The following is a 16269-nucleotide window of genomic DNA, read 5'->3' as shown; positions in this document are numbered from 1 at the left end:
CAGACTGTGGTCTATAGTCACCATCCCTGGAACCAGTGTTCCCCATGTAGGAGGACAGTACACACGTGTTATCTCGCCGTAGGAAGACAGCAGGGTACTGTGCACTTCCACTTAGCCTTTGTCCCAGGAGTCCCTCTTGCCTGGTGCTGCCCCGTGTCTTTTCCCTGTTGCACATCCTAGCTGTGAGTGTAACTTCACGTTGAGGCTTAATGAATAAGTCCTAGAAGTGGACTGTAGGAGGTTCTATAGACTTTGACACAGTAGTCAAAGGAACCATCCAGATGGTGTCAGGGCTGCTGAATACCCTACATTGCCATTTGGAAATTACTGTTGGTTAGTGGGCCGTCTCAGGCAGTCACTAGATCGTTCAGATCAGGAAAGGGTGGATGATGGGATGGACCAAGGCATATCCTCCGGTGTGGGGCTAAGGAGCCCTTGTTTCTTTAGAGAATGATCTAGAAGATAGATTCACGTTCTAAGTATGGTCATTAAAATAGAGATGTATGTTCTCCAGGCCACCTTACTGATTGGAGTCAGTAAACATGTATGTTAAAAGCACACATACTTGTGCTTTATTTCTGTGGTTAAAGATTGCGTTCATATATGTTCCCCAGTTCCATTCAGCACCCCAGGGTTCATTCTGGCTTGTTTGCTTTCCACATGTGTTGTAGGAGGGCTGCTTGTTTGTTTCCGACTGCCCAGAGCCGAAATAATCACACAGATACCATATTATTTGCAATACTGTTTAGTCAATAACTTAAGCATATTTCTGGGTAATTCATATCTTAAATTAACCCATCTCCATTAATCTGTGTATCGCCACGAGGCTATGGCTTACTGGGTAAAGTTCTGGCATCTGTCTCTGGTGGGGCTACATAGATTCTCCTGACTCTGCCGTCTTTCTCCCCGCCTAGCTCTGTTGTGCCCTATCTCAGGCCCAAAACAGCTTCTTTATTAACCAACGGTATTCACAGCATGCAGAGGGGAACCCCACATCACACATGTATGATCCCTTCACTCTGGAGATGAATCTGAGTCCGTGTATCTCCCATACAATAGTTTAGTCACAGCATACAGAGGGTACCCCACATCACACATGTATGACCCCTTCTTTCTTGGAGATGAATCTGGGTCCGTGTATGTCCCATACAATAATTTATTCACTTGTCACTGTGTGACCAGCATCCTGGAGTAGTTTTTGTCCTGCCTTCTGTGAGCTCTTGTTTTGTAATAGGTTGCCGCACAGCCACACAGGTGGATGCTCCGGGCCTCCTTTTCTCAAACTCAGTGCCTTCCGTACCCGTGTGCATCTTTGCAGAGGCATCTTCTTAGAGGTGGTGCTCAGGTACTCACCCTGTGGCTTTGGAGCTGAATTCTTGTGCAGGAAGGAACCAGACATGGGCATATTGCTCTTGATCACACAGCAGTGCTACTTGACCCACCCTGAGGAGACTGCACGTGGTGTTTCACATCCGCTCTGCTCAGCACATGACCTTGCCCGTAGACTGTTTCTATGGTAGTGCTGCACTGTTTGCATCCAGTCTGGGCCAAACAGTATGGTCAGTGTTGTGACTGATGGAACTTATGCCAGGGTTATGAAGAACATGGATTTTGTTCATCTTAAAAACGGGCTTTTCTTCCTCTCTTTAGCATTCAGGAGCTGGATAGCTTTTTAGGAATATTTCTTGATGTTTCATGTTCCTTGTTCTGATGGAGAAACACTGCTATTGCTTACCTGATCCAGCACTAATGGACCAGAATAGAAAAGGGGTGTTGGCTAGCAGGTGCTGGAGAGTCCCCAGAAGTATGCTTTCCTCTGGATATGCGATCAGTGTGCGGTGACTTCTAGCTGATGCTTAGAGAAAATACAGAAGGGCAGAAAGGTCTGCAGTGTGGTGGGTCACTGGGGCTGTGTGGATTTGTTGTTTCCCTTATTAAGTTCTTTGCATTTGCTTCCTTTAGGTGAAGTTTACACATGGGGTGACAATGACGAGGGGCAGCTAGGAGATGGAACAACGAATGCTATTCAGAGACCTCGATTGGTAGCTGCCCTTCAGGGTAAGAAGGTCAACCGTGTGGCCTGTGGTTCTGCACACACCCTTGCCTGGTCAACCAGCAAGCCAGCCAGCGCCGGCAAGCTCCCTGCACAGGTCAGTGTTCTCTGGGTAGCTGTGCGAAATGGAGCACACTGTGACAGACAGTTAGCTGTCATGCAGGTCCAACAGCATGACTGATTCTTGAGTTATGTGTTTGTAGAGGTGTTCACTGTGACAGTCAGTTCTTAATGCCACAAAACAATGACATTAATAACTGTAATATTGGGCTGGTAGCATAGCTCAGTGATAGAATGCTTACTTGCTTGGCATGCACGAGGCCCTGGGTTCTATCCCCAACAGAACTGAAAAAATGGGGTAGAGGAAAAGGGTCTTAATGCTGATACCAACCAGCCAGTAGACTACATAAAACAACTGATAGTGTATGTGCCCTGTGTATATCTTGGTAAATACTATTTCTGTAAACTAATATTTTTAACATTTTTTGGTATTTACACTATTTGCCTCAAATAATCAAACTATCTAGAAAGAACATGAGAAGTTTTACAGGCAAATGTCAGAAATCATAAGACTGTTTTGGCTTTCCGTGTTTTTCCACGTGGACTCAGCAACACATTGGTGTTTCAGGTGCCCATGGAGTACAACCATTTGCAGGAGATCCCCATCATTGCCCTCAGGAACCGGCTGCTGCTGCTGCACCACATCTCAGAGCTCTTCTGTCCCTGCATCCCCATGTTTGACCTAGAGGGCTCTCTGGATGAAACTGGACTCGGGCCTTCAGTTGGGTTTGACACTCTCCGAGGGATCTTAATATCCCAGGGAAAGGTACTGTGTAGCAGTCTGCGGACAGTGTCTTTTACTCACAACATCTTTATGCTGGGACTATGGATATAAATTTTATTTCATTCAGCAAATGGTCTTTGAGTGTCTCCTACATGCCAGCCAGTTCTAAGTACTTAGAACATATTTAAAAAAAAAAAAAAACAGCCATATGCACGTGGTTTTCTCTCCCTGCCTGACCTTGAGGGATGGTTGTCAGTCCCACTGACACTGGAGGGGGAATCTTAGGACAACATGGGCAGTGGTGTTGGGGTTCCTCCATGTGTCCAGCACAGGGCTGGAGATTTCACAGGGACGGGGAGTAGACAGAGTCAGGATTGTTGGCATCTAAAGGGCATGGGATAGATTTTGACCCACTGACATTCTTTTTATTAATCAGAGCTCCCTATAAGGAATGTCAGGCTGAGAAGTGAAAGGGTAAGCTATTGAATTTCTGGTGGACATCTTAGTGGGATCTTAGAGGGCAGGTGTGGGAGCTTTGTATAAGAAAAAGAGCACATACTTCAAGACCACTTCACTCTGACAGGCTGAGTCCTTGATATATGTTGTGCTCAAGGAGTATAGTTTATTCTTGCTGATAAAATAAAATGTAGATGTTTTAGAGTGTATCCAAACAGTAATCCTCTTTTAAGAGGGGCTTTCTTGTACTGAGCAGGAGGACCGTGTGCCCGAGGGTGTCTAAGGGAAGAAGCACTTTCTGCTGATAGGTGCAGGAAGAAACCTAATTTCAACTGTTTTTCTAATAGTTAAAAATAGCAATTCTGTCATTTTTACTTTGTTTTGTCTTTTGAAGTGAGGGCGGTAGGCGGCAAAGGGGAAGAACTTAAAAGGTAGGTTGCACCCTCATGAGGTGGTGTGAGAGCATTTCCTACAGATGCTGGAACCTCTGGGCGGGAAAGCATGGGCTGTGGTGTGGGGTTCTTCAGTGAAGCAGTAACAGGAGAGGGCAGCTTGAAGTGGGCGTCTGAAGGGCCCCAGCAGCTGAGCAAAGGAAGGAAGTCCTACTGCCTCTAACTCAGGGTACCAGCAAGGAGTTGGGTGTGGTGATAAATACTGTAATCTGCAGGAGAATTGTGAGTTTGAGACCATCCTAGGTTAGGTTACATAATGGGCTCAGGGCTAGTGTAAGCTGACTAGCAGGAGTTGCAAGACCTTTTCTTAAAAAATGAACTAAACAGAACATTTCCACCAGTATCACTGGAGAAGAGCAGGACAACCAGGGATTCAAAGCAGGAAAGCCTCTCTGGGGGAGGAACTTAGCCCCAGGTGTGAGTGGGGTGTGCAGGAAGGCATGGTGCTGATGTTTCTCCACCTCTGAAACCAAATCTTACCTCTAGTGCTTCTTGGATTACTTAATGTCTGCTTCTGCTGTCTTGGGTTGGAATTCTTAAGAGTCTGGTCTGAGCAGGGGGCTTAGGATCTGTCGGAGGCCTGTGTTTCTACAGATCTCCCCTTCCCAGCTCTGAAAAAAGGTACTCTTGTGCCCTTGGCAAAGAGGCCTGAGACCCTACTACTGGGTCTGTTTCCTTTGAATGCTCCTCACGTGTCCCTTCTGGATGATGTCCGAATCCTTAGTGTGATGCCCACACTGTCCTGGCCATCTTCCTTGTGGTTTCTTTCAGTGTGTGCTTACAGTGTGCTCCCCATGCAGGTCTGACTCCCAGTTGCTCTGTGATGCAGTTAAGAGTGTCAGCATCAGACCCTGCTGCCACTGCTCAGTCTTTTGGGCCTGTGTTGGACAGGTGTTTGCAAAGCGCTAGCCCTCCTGTCTGCTCTTTCTGAGAGAGCCGAGTCTTTGCTCAACTGTCAGTCTTGCTTACAAACTCTCCGGTCCTCTACACAGCTCTCCAGGCTACTTGGCTCTATTGCACACCCTGTAAAGGACAGCCATTTTATCTTCTTAAGGAAGTCTGACTTTCAGAAATAGAGGACATAAAATAGTGACATGGTTTCCCCAGGCATGCCGATTTCTATTTCAGACCCTATAAAGTCTGTCTATTTTTCACGTTTCAGGAAGCAGCTTTCCGAAAAGTAGTGCAAGCAACTATGGTGCGAGACCGCCAGCATGGACCTGTGGTGGAGCTGAACCGCATCCAGGTAACTCCCTTTCCCAGCCTGACAGCTGTACAGGTGATGCTTTTATAGTGCAAGAGGTGCCTTGCAGTCTCAAGTGCAGCACAGAGAATAGGGTGCAGGAGGTGCCCTGCAGTCTCGAATGCAGCACAGATAATAGGGTGCAGGAGGTATCCTTGCAGTCTCAAGTGCAGCACAGAGAATAAAGATGCAAGAAGTGCCCCCACAGTCTCAATTGCAGCATGAATAACCGGGTGCAAGAGGTGTCCTTGCAGTCTCAAGTGCAGCACAGAGAATAAAGGTGCAAGAGGTGTCCCTGCTGTCTCGAATGCAGCACAGATAATAGGATGCAGGAGGTACCCCTGCAGTCTCAAATGCAGCACGGATAGAAAATAAAGGTGCAAGAGATGTCCCTGAAGTCTTGAGTGCAGCATGAATAATAAAACCTGGACATAGATATGGGTCAACCTGAAGACCAAAAGAACAAAGCAGCCAAGCCACTAGAGAAGTCTTAACCTCTGCCAAGGCTGGGTGACTACAGACTAAGCACCCAAGCCTCTTTCTCCTCTCATTTTATATTCCCTCTAGTGCTGGGATTAAAGGCGGGTAACTCCCTAGTACCGGGATTAACTCCTTAGTACCAGGATTAAAGGTTTAAGGCCTCACCACCTGGGTTTGCTTCTGCACTGATCTTGTGTAGCCCAGGGTAGCCTTGAACTCACAGGGATCTATCTACCTCTGTCTCCCAAATCCTGGAATTAAAGGTGTGTGCCACCACTGCCTGACCTCTAATGGCTTAGCTTTGCCCTTCTGATCTTAACACAAGCTTTATTTATTAAAACATAAATAAAATATCACTATAGTCTTGGGGAAAATCAGCATTCCTGGCTTAAGGAGCAGGCTTCCTGCATGTAGTGCTCTGTAGGAGGCTTTAAAGAGTTGGGGGATGAGGGGGAGATTTTGTTTATGTAAAAATAAGAAAGATTTACTTGTCATAACCCAAAAGCACAGGCAAAGAGAAGTTTTTAAAAGGTAAAGTAAGGAGCAGCCGTATTTTCCCCCCAAGGTGATAACGCCCCTTCCTCTATGTGGCCTCTGTATGTTCGTTACAGGCAAAGCTAGGTCGCTCTTGTTACTTGTGGTTCTTTTACACGTAGCGGTTCACATCCCTTCGAGCCTTGTGAGCGCCCGATTCTGAGTTCTCCAGGTTGATGAGCCCGTATTACTAGATCTCATGAGAAAGAAGGGAAAGCAGGGCGTTTCTGAATGAACACTGCTTCCAAGTACACATACACATAGACTTTGAAAGTTCATTAGAAATAGAGAGGAATCGCAGTTAGTGACTATGACAGTGCGTGGCATTTGACATTTAGTACGCAAATGAAATTAGCCTCGCCTCTTAGATCAGAAGCAGAGAGCCACGAAGAACAAATTCTTTGTTACTCAACCTTTGTATTAACACATGATTTTCATACTGATGTTGATTACATGACAAGAATTTTTTCCGAGTTGTACTTGGGGGCATTTTGAATCAAGAGATCAAACTCTTGCCTTTGTTGGGCAGCACATGTGACCACATTGGTGGAGCTGGTGTCTCTAGTGGTGCTAGCTGTGAGTCGGTCATCTAGTTCCGCGAATAAATGGCTGTTTAATTAGGTCCATAAAAAAGCTTTTATTTCCCCACCTTGAATGACGTGCATTCTGAAGTTTGCAAGACAAGGAAAGCTGTACATTCCTGGGTTAGGTTCCTGTCTCAGACAGACCTACAGGCTCCCTGGAGCCAGGAGTCTCACTGGGAGTCCAGGGCTGGAGGTGTCAATGAGGCCCTGACTGCCTGGAGCCTGGAGTCCTGCAGTGGGCATCCTGCTGCTTACTCTCTTTGTGCCTTGCAGATTTTCAATAATACCTGTTTCCTACTTGTCTTTATGTCCTTAATTTTGTCTTAAAAATGTTTAGTATGTTTAAAAGTAAAACTAACAAATGGCAAAAGAAAAAAAAAAGGCAGACATCCTTGGACCGGTGTACAGTGTAGACTGACATCTGGGGCTCCTCCACCACCCGTAGTATTTGGGCACCAGAGCTTACAGTAAGTGCAGTGTGATCTCCCGAGAGTAGAGAGTTCTGCAGATATTGGAACAGATTTTTTTCCACCAAAACTAGACCCTTGAGGTAAAGATGCAATAGGTCAGGATGACAGCACTGAATCGGACTGGCCGTGCGGTTGCCATCTACAGTGATGCTGCACAGCTCCAGCTTGTGAAGACTCGGGAGGGATTAGCACTGCCCACTGCCTGGGCTGCAGACGTGAGCCCCAGGTCATCTTCCTGGGAAGGTTTATCTCCTGTTTTCTATGATGAATTTTAGTCAGCCCCCACCCCCACCGCCCCACCCTCTCTTGTACTCACTCCCTCTCCTGCTGAAACCTGCTTCTTATCCACAGGACCTTCTGTACTTTAATGTCATTGATGTTTGTGTGACCCTCTGGACTTAATTAGGGTTATTTATTGGGTCACTGGGAGGCTTACCAGGTATCAGTGACTATCCCACTGGAAAAGTGACACCCTCTGCTCCTAGTAACCATAACTGTTAATAAACTCAGGGAGGGTTGGGACTTTGAGCCCCTGGTGAGGAAAATGTTTGATACCAGAAAATTCTGAAAAATCAGTATCCATAAAAAGTATTTAACATGCTTTTTTTGGTTGCAGGAGTGAGGGTTTTTGGGGGGTGCTGTTGAGACAGAGTCTTTTTGTATAGCCCAAACTGACCTCGGGCTCCTACTCTCGCCTCCCCAGTGTTGGGACTACAGTGCCACTGCCCTGGTTTAAGTCACTTTACATTTACTGCAGAATTCACTCATGCTCGTTTTGGAAAATTAAGGTCAGCTGATATCCCCTGTGCTTCTATTGACCAGAGAAAGTGCCACCTGTGTGGAGGTTTACTGTCAGTTTTGTGAACGTGTCCACCTGTATGGAGGTTTACTGCCTGTCAGTTTTGTGAATGTGTCCACCTGTGTGGAGGTTTAGTGACTGTCAGTTTTGTAAACGTGTCTACACTCTGCTCATATTTTTGGTAAAATGCACAGGCAGCTGGGCTCCAGTAGTTGGTGCTTTTCCATGGCTGGTCTGTGCAGCCCTGTTGCTGTCTTCCTGAAGCTCATCTCCTCCGGAGACTATGAATTCCTTTCAGGGTTGCTGTGCAGTTTATAGGAAGTAGCCTGTGTAGGCATGTCGCTTAGTGTATGGACAGAGACATTCTGTAGGAAGTTGTGATTTTTGTTGTAGTGTCTTAGTTTATGTGGTTCCTTTGCTGTTGAAGAAAACTAGTGGTTTAAGCTTCACCTGGAATACACTGGACGTTGGCTGAAGATGGTGAGGTTTTGCTGGAGGACTCACAATACAAGTACATTTGCATGGCCAGTTTTTCTTAAACAGCATGCTGCCACCATCTCACACCCAGGAGTGGGGTGCAGGGCCACAGCACCCTTCTGTTTCTGTGGGCCTTGTCCATGGACTTGTTTGCTGGAGGTAGTAAGGGAATTGCTTCTCCTTGTGGGACCTGCTTATGGGAGAAGTCATCCAGGTGTTACATAGCAGGAGCCACAGTGTTGTGAGGTGGTGGGGGTCAGTGTCCAGGTGCAGAGAGGCTCTCAAAGCATGGAGTGGAGGGGAGGAGTTTTGAGAATCGTATAGGCAGGCTTCTCTACAGCTGCTTCCCAGCTGTGTGTTTTCTGCCGCCCTACCGGTATCTCATGCTTTTGTTCGTTCTGTCTTTTAGGTTAAGCGCTCCAGGAGTAAAGGTGGGTTAGCCGGTCCTGATGGTACCAAGTCTGTTTTTGGGCAGATGTGTGCTAAGATGAGTTCCTTCAGTCCTGACAGCCTACTCCTTCCTCACCGAGTCTGGAAAGTCAAGTTTGTTGGTGAGATTTGGCTGTGCATGCTTGCTTGGGGGAGGGCGCCTGGGGGACAGTGAACAGAACGGTGTAGCAGGGGCATAGCGGCCACTGCCTGGTGCTGTGCCTGCAGGCGGGTTTGGGTGGCCTGTGTGTTGCTGATTCTCCTTTCCTTCTAGGTGAGTCTGTGGATGACTGTGGGGGCGGCTACAGCGAGTCCATAGCGGAGATTTGCGAGGAGCTACAAAATGGACTCACTCCTCTTCTGATCGTGACTCCCAATGGCAGGGATGAATCTGGCGCCAACAGAGACTGCTACCTGTTGAACCCTGCCACCCGGGCACCTGTGCACTGCAGCATGTTCCGCTTCCTGGGTGGGCCTCTCGGTTGTCTCCATACACTCTGCCCCAGCCTCGAGTTAATGCAGGATCTCTTGTTTATCTCAGGCAGCAGGGGTGGAAGGGATGTGCAGTGATGTCATGCATTTTACCGACGTTAAATGATTCTGCTCTTCGTCTTACATGTAGTGTTTTAAGGACTTGATAGTGGTGAGCCCTCTGAAGTTCTATGGGTAGGCCGTGTGTGACTATGTGCTTGAGGCTAGATGCTCTCTTTGGCATGCAGAGGAGCCAAAATACTAGGTTTGCATTCCCAGCATGTCTGAAACTCAGGAATGCATGGGAAGAGATGGCCTACCCTCCTTGTCTGGGTCTGTGCAGGGCACTCCAGCGCTGCTCCACCTCTTACTACCCCGTAGCTAAATACCCACTTTAGCGGAGAAACCTGTCTCTTTGCTCTGCCCTCAAAGGGACAAGAGTTGGGTTACTGTGGTTTAATCCTGTGTATTAAAAGAATATGAAAAGTTAGAAACTTGTCTCGTAGGAAGAAAAGGAAGTAAGTTTTGAGTAGGACTTGCTGTAGTGTCCAGCTCTCAGTTTTGGCGTTACTGGTTTAGAAGGCTCCATGACCTCAGTACAGAGCTGATACTCCAAGGCATTTTTGAATAAGTGAGAAGCAACTTCTCATCTGTTCCAAGTATTCTGACCTTCTGTTTTGAATGACCAGGGGTGTTACTGGGCATTGCCATCCGCACTGGGAGTCCTCTGAGCCTGAATCTCGCTGAGCCTGTGTGGAAGCAGCTGGCTGGGATGAGCCTCACCATTGCAGACCTCAGTGAGGTGATCATCTGGGCTGGGGGTCTTGTTAAGGGGTCGGGCTTTTCTGGGATCTGACCTAACACACATGGGTGTATGAAGACAGCTGGCCCCTAACCACATTCTAGTGCAGAGCAAAGTGTGGGTGTGAGAGAGTTGGCGTGCTGTGCACTTTCTGGTGCTCAGCAACAAGGAGGATCACTGTTACATGCTATACTCTGGGCTCCCAAAAACAGGGACTGATAGGGCAGTCACAGCCTGGTGTCCCTGGCTCTTCGTGCTCTTCAGAGTTTAGGGGAGTGCCTGTCACCTACCAGGCACAGTCATTTTCTCCCCAGTTAATTTAAGAACTCTCTGGATCTTTCTTTAGCTCCTTGGGTGAAGTACTTGTAGAAATCTTTTGGGGGGATTGGGAGAACCTGCCATACCCTTGTATTCTAGAGACACTCCGAGGCAGATAAAGTCAGGTATGACTGGGTGTGCTTGGGAAGGACTTGGTTCTGTGGTGGGGACCACCCAGATTTAGCTTGTATGCTATATTTCTCTTTGACAGGTTGATAAAGATTTTATTCCTGGACTCATGTACATTCGTGACAATGAAGCCACTTCAGAGGAGTTTGAGGCCATGAGCCTGCCCTTCACAGTGCCAAGTGCCAGTGGCCAGGACATCCAGCTGAGCTCCAAGCACACGCACATCACCCTGGACAACCGTGCAGAGTATGTCCGGCTGGCAATAAACTACAGGTTTGTGATCATCTTTCCTTCCAATCGTTTTGACCTAATAAATGGTAAAAGTAACAGTTACTTGGCTATCTGCGTTTTCCCAGATGTATCATATATAAAACTATGCTCATTTTTCTTCAGCTATTGCTGATCTTTGTTAGTTTTATTTGGCGGCTAGGGTTCAGAGAACTTGTTACTCCCACCTGAAATTTCTAGCGAGGGAAATAGAGTGCTCATTTAGAGGACAGTCCCAACAGGGATATCAGGCCTCTCTGTGCCCCTCTCCTCAGGGACAGGGACACAGATGGGGCCGTGTGAACACAGAGTAGCCTCCACCAACCCAGTGTGCCTGTACCTTGGCATTAAAGCCCTGGTGAGCTGTGGCACCATCACTGCCCAGCACTGCCGTCAGACAGTGCCCAGAGTGTGTGTGGCCTTAGTTAATCATGAAGGTGTGTCCTGCGCACCAGTCTAGGTGAACTCTTAGGTGTTGTGTTTGAAGGCTGTCACAGAGCCCTCCTCTCCTCCTCCCTGGGGTGTGTATGGTGGCAGTGCTGTGTGGAATGATTGGTACCAGCAAGACAAGGTGCCCGGTAAACATAGGCACAAGTGCAAGGAAAATTTGGTTTTTGTTCGTTTGTTTTTTAAGACTCCATGAATTTGATGAGCAAGTGGCTGCTGTCCGGGAAGGGATGGCCCGAGTGGTGCCTGTGCCCCTTCTCTCTCTCTTCACTGGATACGAGCTGGAGACGATGGTATGTGCTGCCTTGTGCTGTCTGGAACTTCCTTGGCATGCTGGCCCACTCACTATTTGATGCTTTACTTAAACCCTTGCATTTGGAAAGACTTGACTTTGACAGTAAATGAAAGGAAACACAGTGTGCCCCCTTCACTGCCTGCCCACTAGATACTGAGGTTCAGGGTGGTGCTCTCATTCTCCTGGGTCTGTAGGAACCTTATTAGAGAAAAAGAAAAGGGCAATCCTGTTGAAAGAGAAAAGACGGAAGTGTGAGCCTGCACTAATAGGATGTCTTTCCTAGGTGTGTGGGAGCCCAGACATTCCACTGCATCTTTTAAAGTCAGTGGCAACGTATAAAGGGATTGAACCTTCTGCATCCTTGGTCCAGTGGTTCTGGGAGGTGATGGAGTCTTTCTCTAACACGGAACGCTCTCTCTTCCTTCGCTTTGTGTGGGGCCGGACAAGATTGCCCAGGACCATTGCTGACTTCCGGGGTAGAGACTTTGTCATCCAGGTAGGTGCCTCTCCCCGATTGCAAAGCACTGTACCGACATGGGTAGAAGTGACCTGCCCTTGTGTGTGTTCTGCTGCAGAACACTTGAGAAAGTAGCTTTTGTGAAATGAAAATGGAAATATCTAACTTCTGTAATTTGAAGTCTTAAAATTTTACAATTGCTGATCTTGAATACCATCACATATTTCTGCAAAGTGTGTCAAACCATAAGCAGCGTGTGCTAGTGTTATAGCAGCGTACAGATTTTGGACACACGTATTTCATGAGTGTTTGTTTGATTTTGGATCAGGTAGATCACTAAATATTATGCTTACTAAGAAAATGAGACTGCTCGTACATTTGAGAGCAAGTTTGCTTTGTCTTAGAACTCAATAGTCTGATGACTTAAACGAGCTCAGTTTGCCTTTTAAGGTCACTGAGGTGGGTAAAGCAGATTTAACGCTCTCTTTCTCCTGGTAGCATTGCACAGAGACACGTCTGTTTCTGGGGTTATGAAAATACCCATCTTTCAGGACCGTCTTTGACAGCAAACAAAAGCTTTCTCCTAAACAGCAGTGAAGAATCATGTTTGCTGCCTAGTATCTTGACCTGAAAGTGAGTTGACACTCTCAGAAAGAGCGTCCTCTGGTTGGGGACAGGCTTCTGCCACACCATTAGACGATGATGGGCCACCTGCGTGTGACTGCTTGTGATGAGCAGGAATCACAGTAGCATTGGTTTGCTTCTTTTATTGCCAGCCCTAGGAATGAGTTACTTTTTTCTTTTTAAATTTCTAAAATGAGTTAGATTCTATATTTTCTTATATGTTTTTTTATAGCCATAGATAGCGTCTGTGAGGCTGAAGTAGACACAGTAAACTAAACCCGGAATTTCACTGCCCCTCACCGCACTCTCTTATTATTTAATATTTCTTCCCGACAGGTCCTGGATAAATACAACCCTCCTGACCACTTCCTTCCTGAGTCCTACACGTGCTTCTTTCTGCTCAAGTTGCCCCGGTACTCCTGCAAGCAGGTGCTGGAGGAGAAGCTGAAGTACGCCATCCACTTCTGCAAGTCCATAGACACGGATGACTATGCCCGCATAGCGCTCACGGGAGAGCCGGCTGCCGACGACAGCAGTGAGGACTCGGACAATGAGGACGCAGACTCGTTTGCTTCAGACTCTACCCAGGACTACCTGACCGGGCACTAAGGTGAAACACGGCTGAGCAATGAGGAGGAGCAGTGCTCTGTAAATTGTAAATGTCGAGTGCTTTGGATGAGGACTGTCACCCTTGATGTGTGGAAGAGAGACGCCTGGCTGTCTGAGATGAAGTACCGTGCGGCAGGACAGCGCGAAGATGGCCTGTTCGTGAGGAACACTGTGGGTACTTCTTCCCCGTGCTGCACTACCTGTAGGGCCCAGTGTTTCCTGCGGCGTGGTTGTATATTGAACATACTGTGTAATGATGAAATCGTATTATAAATATTTCAACTAATTTTACCCTGAATTTGTTTATTAAAAGCTTTTTGAACATTAAATTATTATTTCTTGGATGCATTTAGAAGTTACAGAAAACAAAAATGCATTCATTCCCCCTTCCCCAGGTGTACCATTTTAGCATATGCATTATGTGATTGGAATTGAGGCGTCTTGGTGGACAGTATGATCATTTCTATCATGGAAAGTGTGCTATATTTAATGCTTGTGTCATGTATATGCCAAAATTTTAATCCCCTATAAATAAAACATGTGTCACAAAAGTCTAGGCTGAGCTTTCTTAACCAGTCAGATTAGCACATGTGGTTCCATTATAACCAAAGGACACTCCGTGACGCTCCTCAGGGCCCAGACGGCCGAGGGACCCCCAGAGCTCCCTCCTCTGACTTTCTCTCCAGACCTGCCCTATGCCCGGTTCCAGTGCCTGTTCCCCTGGCCTGGTGAGCTCTCTGCAAACAGAAGAATAGAGGGCAGTGTAGAAGAACTGGAAGATAGGCCTCACACGCTAGATCTTGAGATCGGGTACCCTACAGAGGCAAAATTTTTGTAGTTTACCTTGGAAGGCAACTGTTGCAAAAATAAACTGTGACCTAAGAGTGAGATGCCTTTGATTGTCAGCCGCAGGCTCTTCCTTTAGGCCCAAGAGGATACCGGGAGAGCTATACCTTAGCGTTTAGCTGTTCAACCTCATCCAACTTAAATAGATCAAAACCTGTGCAGAAAAACCTACGGTAGGTAGCAAAGGCGGGCTGTCTAAGGAGTACGGCTCTTGGGTCACGCTTGACACTGCTGTGAGGCTTCTCCAGTATTTTTAATTGTGGATTAGTTGGTTGGATATACAATGTGATTTTTGTTTTGTTTTACTAATAAAAGTGGTAGTAGATTACATATTTAGAATGCACATAAACCAGCAATCTGCTTGAATTCATAAGAAGTGTGGTACCTGCAGTAATCTATTTTCCGTTACTATAACAAAATACTGAAGCTGACTTAATTTCATTGTAAAAGATATCCTGGCATCTAAGAGCCTGAGGCAGGAGGATCATAGATGCAAGGTCAGCCTGGGCTACTGACTGAGGCCTGTCATGACTTTTCCTGAGGAGGTGTAAAAAAATAAAATTCGATTCACCTCTGGTAGGCACCAGCAATCCTGGTTGGTAAAGTGGAAAGTGTATGGGGTGTCAGGAGTATGCACGCAGGACTCAGAAGGCCGCTGCACCCCTGGGAAGTCCCCTGGGCAAACGATGGGCAAACCGCAACACTGAAGAGCAGTCCTTGTTTTCTGCCATGGGATAAATTACTCTGGCCACAACCGAGTTATTTCATCTTCCAGATCATCGTCTAGGGAAGCAGAGGCTTGCCACCTGCTTAGGGATGGCACCTCCTCACAGTGGACTGGGCCCTCTTGCATCCATTAGCAGTCAAGAAAATGCCTCCACATACATTCCCATGAACCAGTCTACACACCCATGAACCAGTCCGATGAAGGCAGTTCCTCATTTGAGGGAACTACTTCCCAGGCGTGTCAAAATGACAACCAAGAACAGCCATCACCCCTGGGCAGCTTAAAGGAAGCTGCTTTACTGAAGAGCCCCTCCCAGGCGCTGCTTTACCGGTTATAGAACCTCATGGAACGGAGATGCTTCCTTAGAATCTTGTTAGAAAACCCTGTTGGTACCGTGAGCTTCATGAGTCCTCTCCAGCCCTCCACGAGTAAATAGTAGTAGTCCTGATTTCGTGGGGATAATTACAGCTACTCTCAATCAGGGCAGCGATGGTTGTACTCAGTCTGGAGGGAATATATGTAACTCTCCATCTTCCTCCAGCCCTTACATTTCTTTCTACCCTTCTGTAGTTGAGTCTTGATGGGTACGGGGCGATCGGATTCTCTCTTTCGTTTATGGTTGGCCACTGGGCCGCTATGCTACACAGCAACAAACATCCCTCGCACTTTGACTGCATAGGCGTGACTGCGGTCACTGCCTTCTACTCCCCTGACAGAGGTTGTCCGAGGACATAAACACAAATGGTTAGAAAATAATTTGATAAGCACATTATACCTATTTAACAAGACAATAGCCGTAGCCACCTCACAGGGTATTAGGATTTTCCAGCCTCAGGTTGATGGCACCAAACAGAGTCCCTCCTGTGGGGCTGGCTTTAGCTACAGTTGGGAAGTAACAGTTAATCCACTACTAGAGCAGCGGGAGCATCTTGCTAGACATGCTAGCAGTGCAATATGCAAGCTGGACACTGGTGGCGGTTCTGCAGCCTGCATGCCACCTGTTGGTACTAGAAATGCCAGCCCACAGGGAGCTTCTGGCTCAGACCCAGCCTGCTTTTTCTGTCTTACATCCTGCCGTATAGCGTCTTTAGTGATGGAGTATATCAGGATTTCTAAAGGTCCATTCCAAGCAGGTGAGTTCTCAAAGATTGCTTTGGGAACTAGAGCATCCCCTGGATAACTTACAGGCTGCCACACTTCTCGAATTACCTCCAGGTTAATTGTTCGTCTCAGATACTGAAGTGACTTAGGTAACACCATCTTGTCCTGACTCCGTTCTGTGTTTGCTTAGACCTTCCTCAAATTTCTCCCCCACAACAGCCACATCTGCCTTGGTGACACATTTGCAAGTTCCATGGCCTTGGCCCAGAGGTGTTAGCCAAAGTAAGACATGTTTATATCAACCTAACATAAACTAAGATATCTAAAGATGGTGAAAATGAATGTCATGTTGTGTGAAATAATTAGTGTTCTGCAGGAAATGGTTTTTTTTTTTTTTTTTTTTTTTTTTTTTTTT

General features: G+C 46.9%; 1 protein-coding gene across 1 annotated transcript in view; it reads left to right on the top strand.

Annotated features, from left to right (window-relative positions):
• Positions 1 to 13734, top strand: part of Herc2 (HECT and RLD domain containing E3 ubiquitin protein ligase 2) — a 145747-nt gene extending 132013 nt beyond the window's left edge. The window contains exons 84-93 of the mRNA XM_050140027.1: positions 1963 to 2150; positions 2682 to 2879; positions 4908 to 4991; positions 8742 to 8883; positions 9036 to 9230; positions 9922 to 10034; positions 10564 to 10754; positions 11383 to 11488; positions 11774 to 11986; positions 12908 to 13734. Coding sequence (XP_049995984.1) covers positions 1963 to 2150; positions 2682 to 2879; positions 4908 to 4991; positions 8742 to 8883; positions 9036 to 9230; positions 9922 to 10034; positions 10564 to 10754; positions 11383 to 11488; positions 11774 to 11986; positions 12908 to 13180 — 1703 coding nt within the window. The 3' untranslated portion in view covers positions 13181 to 13734. The remainder of the gene's footprint in view (positions 1 to 1962; positions 2151 to 2681; positions 2880 to 4907; positions 4992 to 8741; positions 8884 to 9035; positions 9231 to 9921; positions 10035 to 10563; positions 10755 to 11382; positions 11489 to 11773; positions 11987 to 12907) is intronic.
• The last annotated feature ends 2535 nt before the right edge of the window (positions 13735 to 16269 follow it).

The sequence above is a fragment of the Alexandromys fortis genome, unplaced genomic scaffold (genome assembly GCF_014885135.2).
Source record: "Alexandromys fortis isolate MF-2015 unplaced genomic scaffold, M_Fortis_MF-2015_v1.1 scaffold_39, whole genome shotgun sequence".
NCBI classification, from domain to species: Eukaryota; Metazoa; Chordata; class Mammalia; order Rodentia; family Cricetidae; genus Alexandromys; species Alexandromys fortis.
The sequence above is the reverse complement of the archived record's forward strand: the minus strand, read 5'-3'. Positions and strand labels throughout refer to the sequence as shown.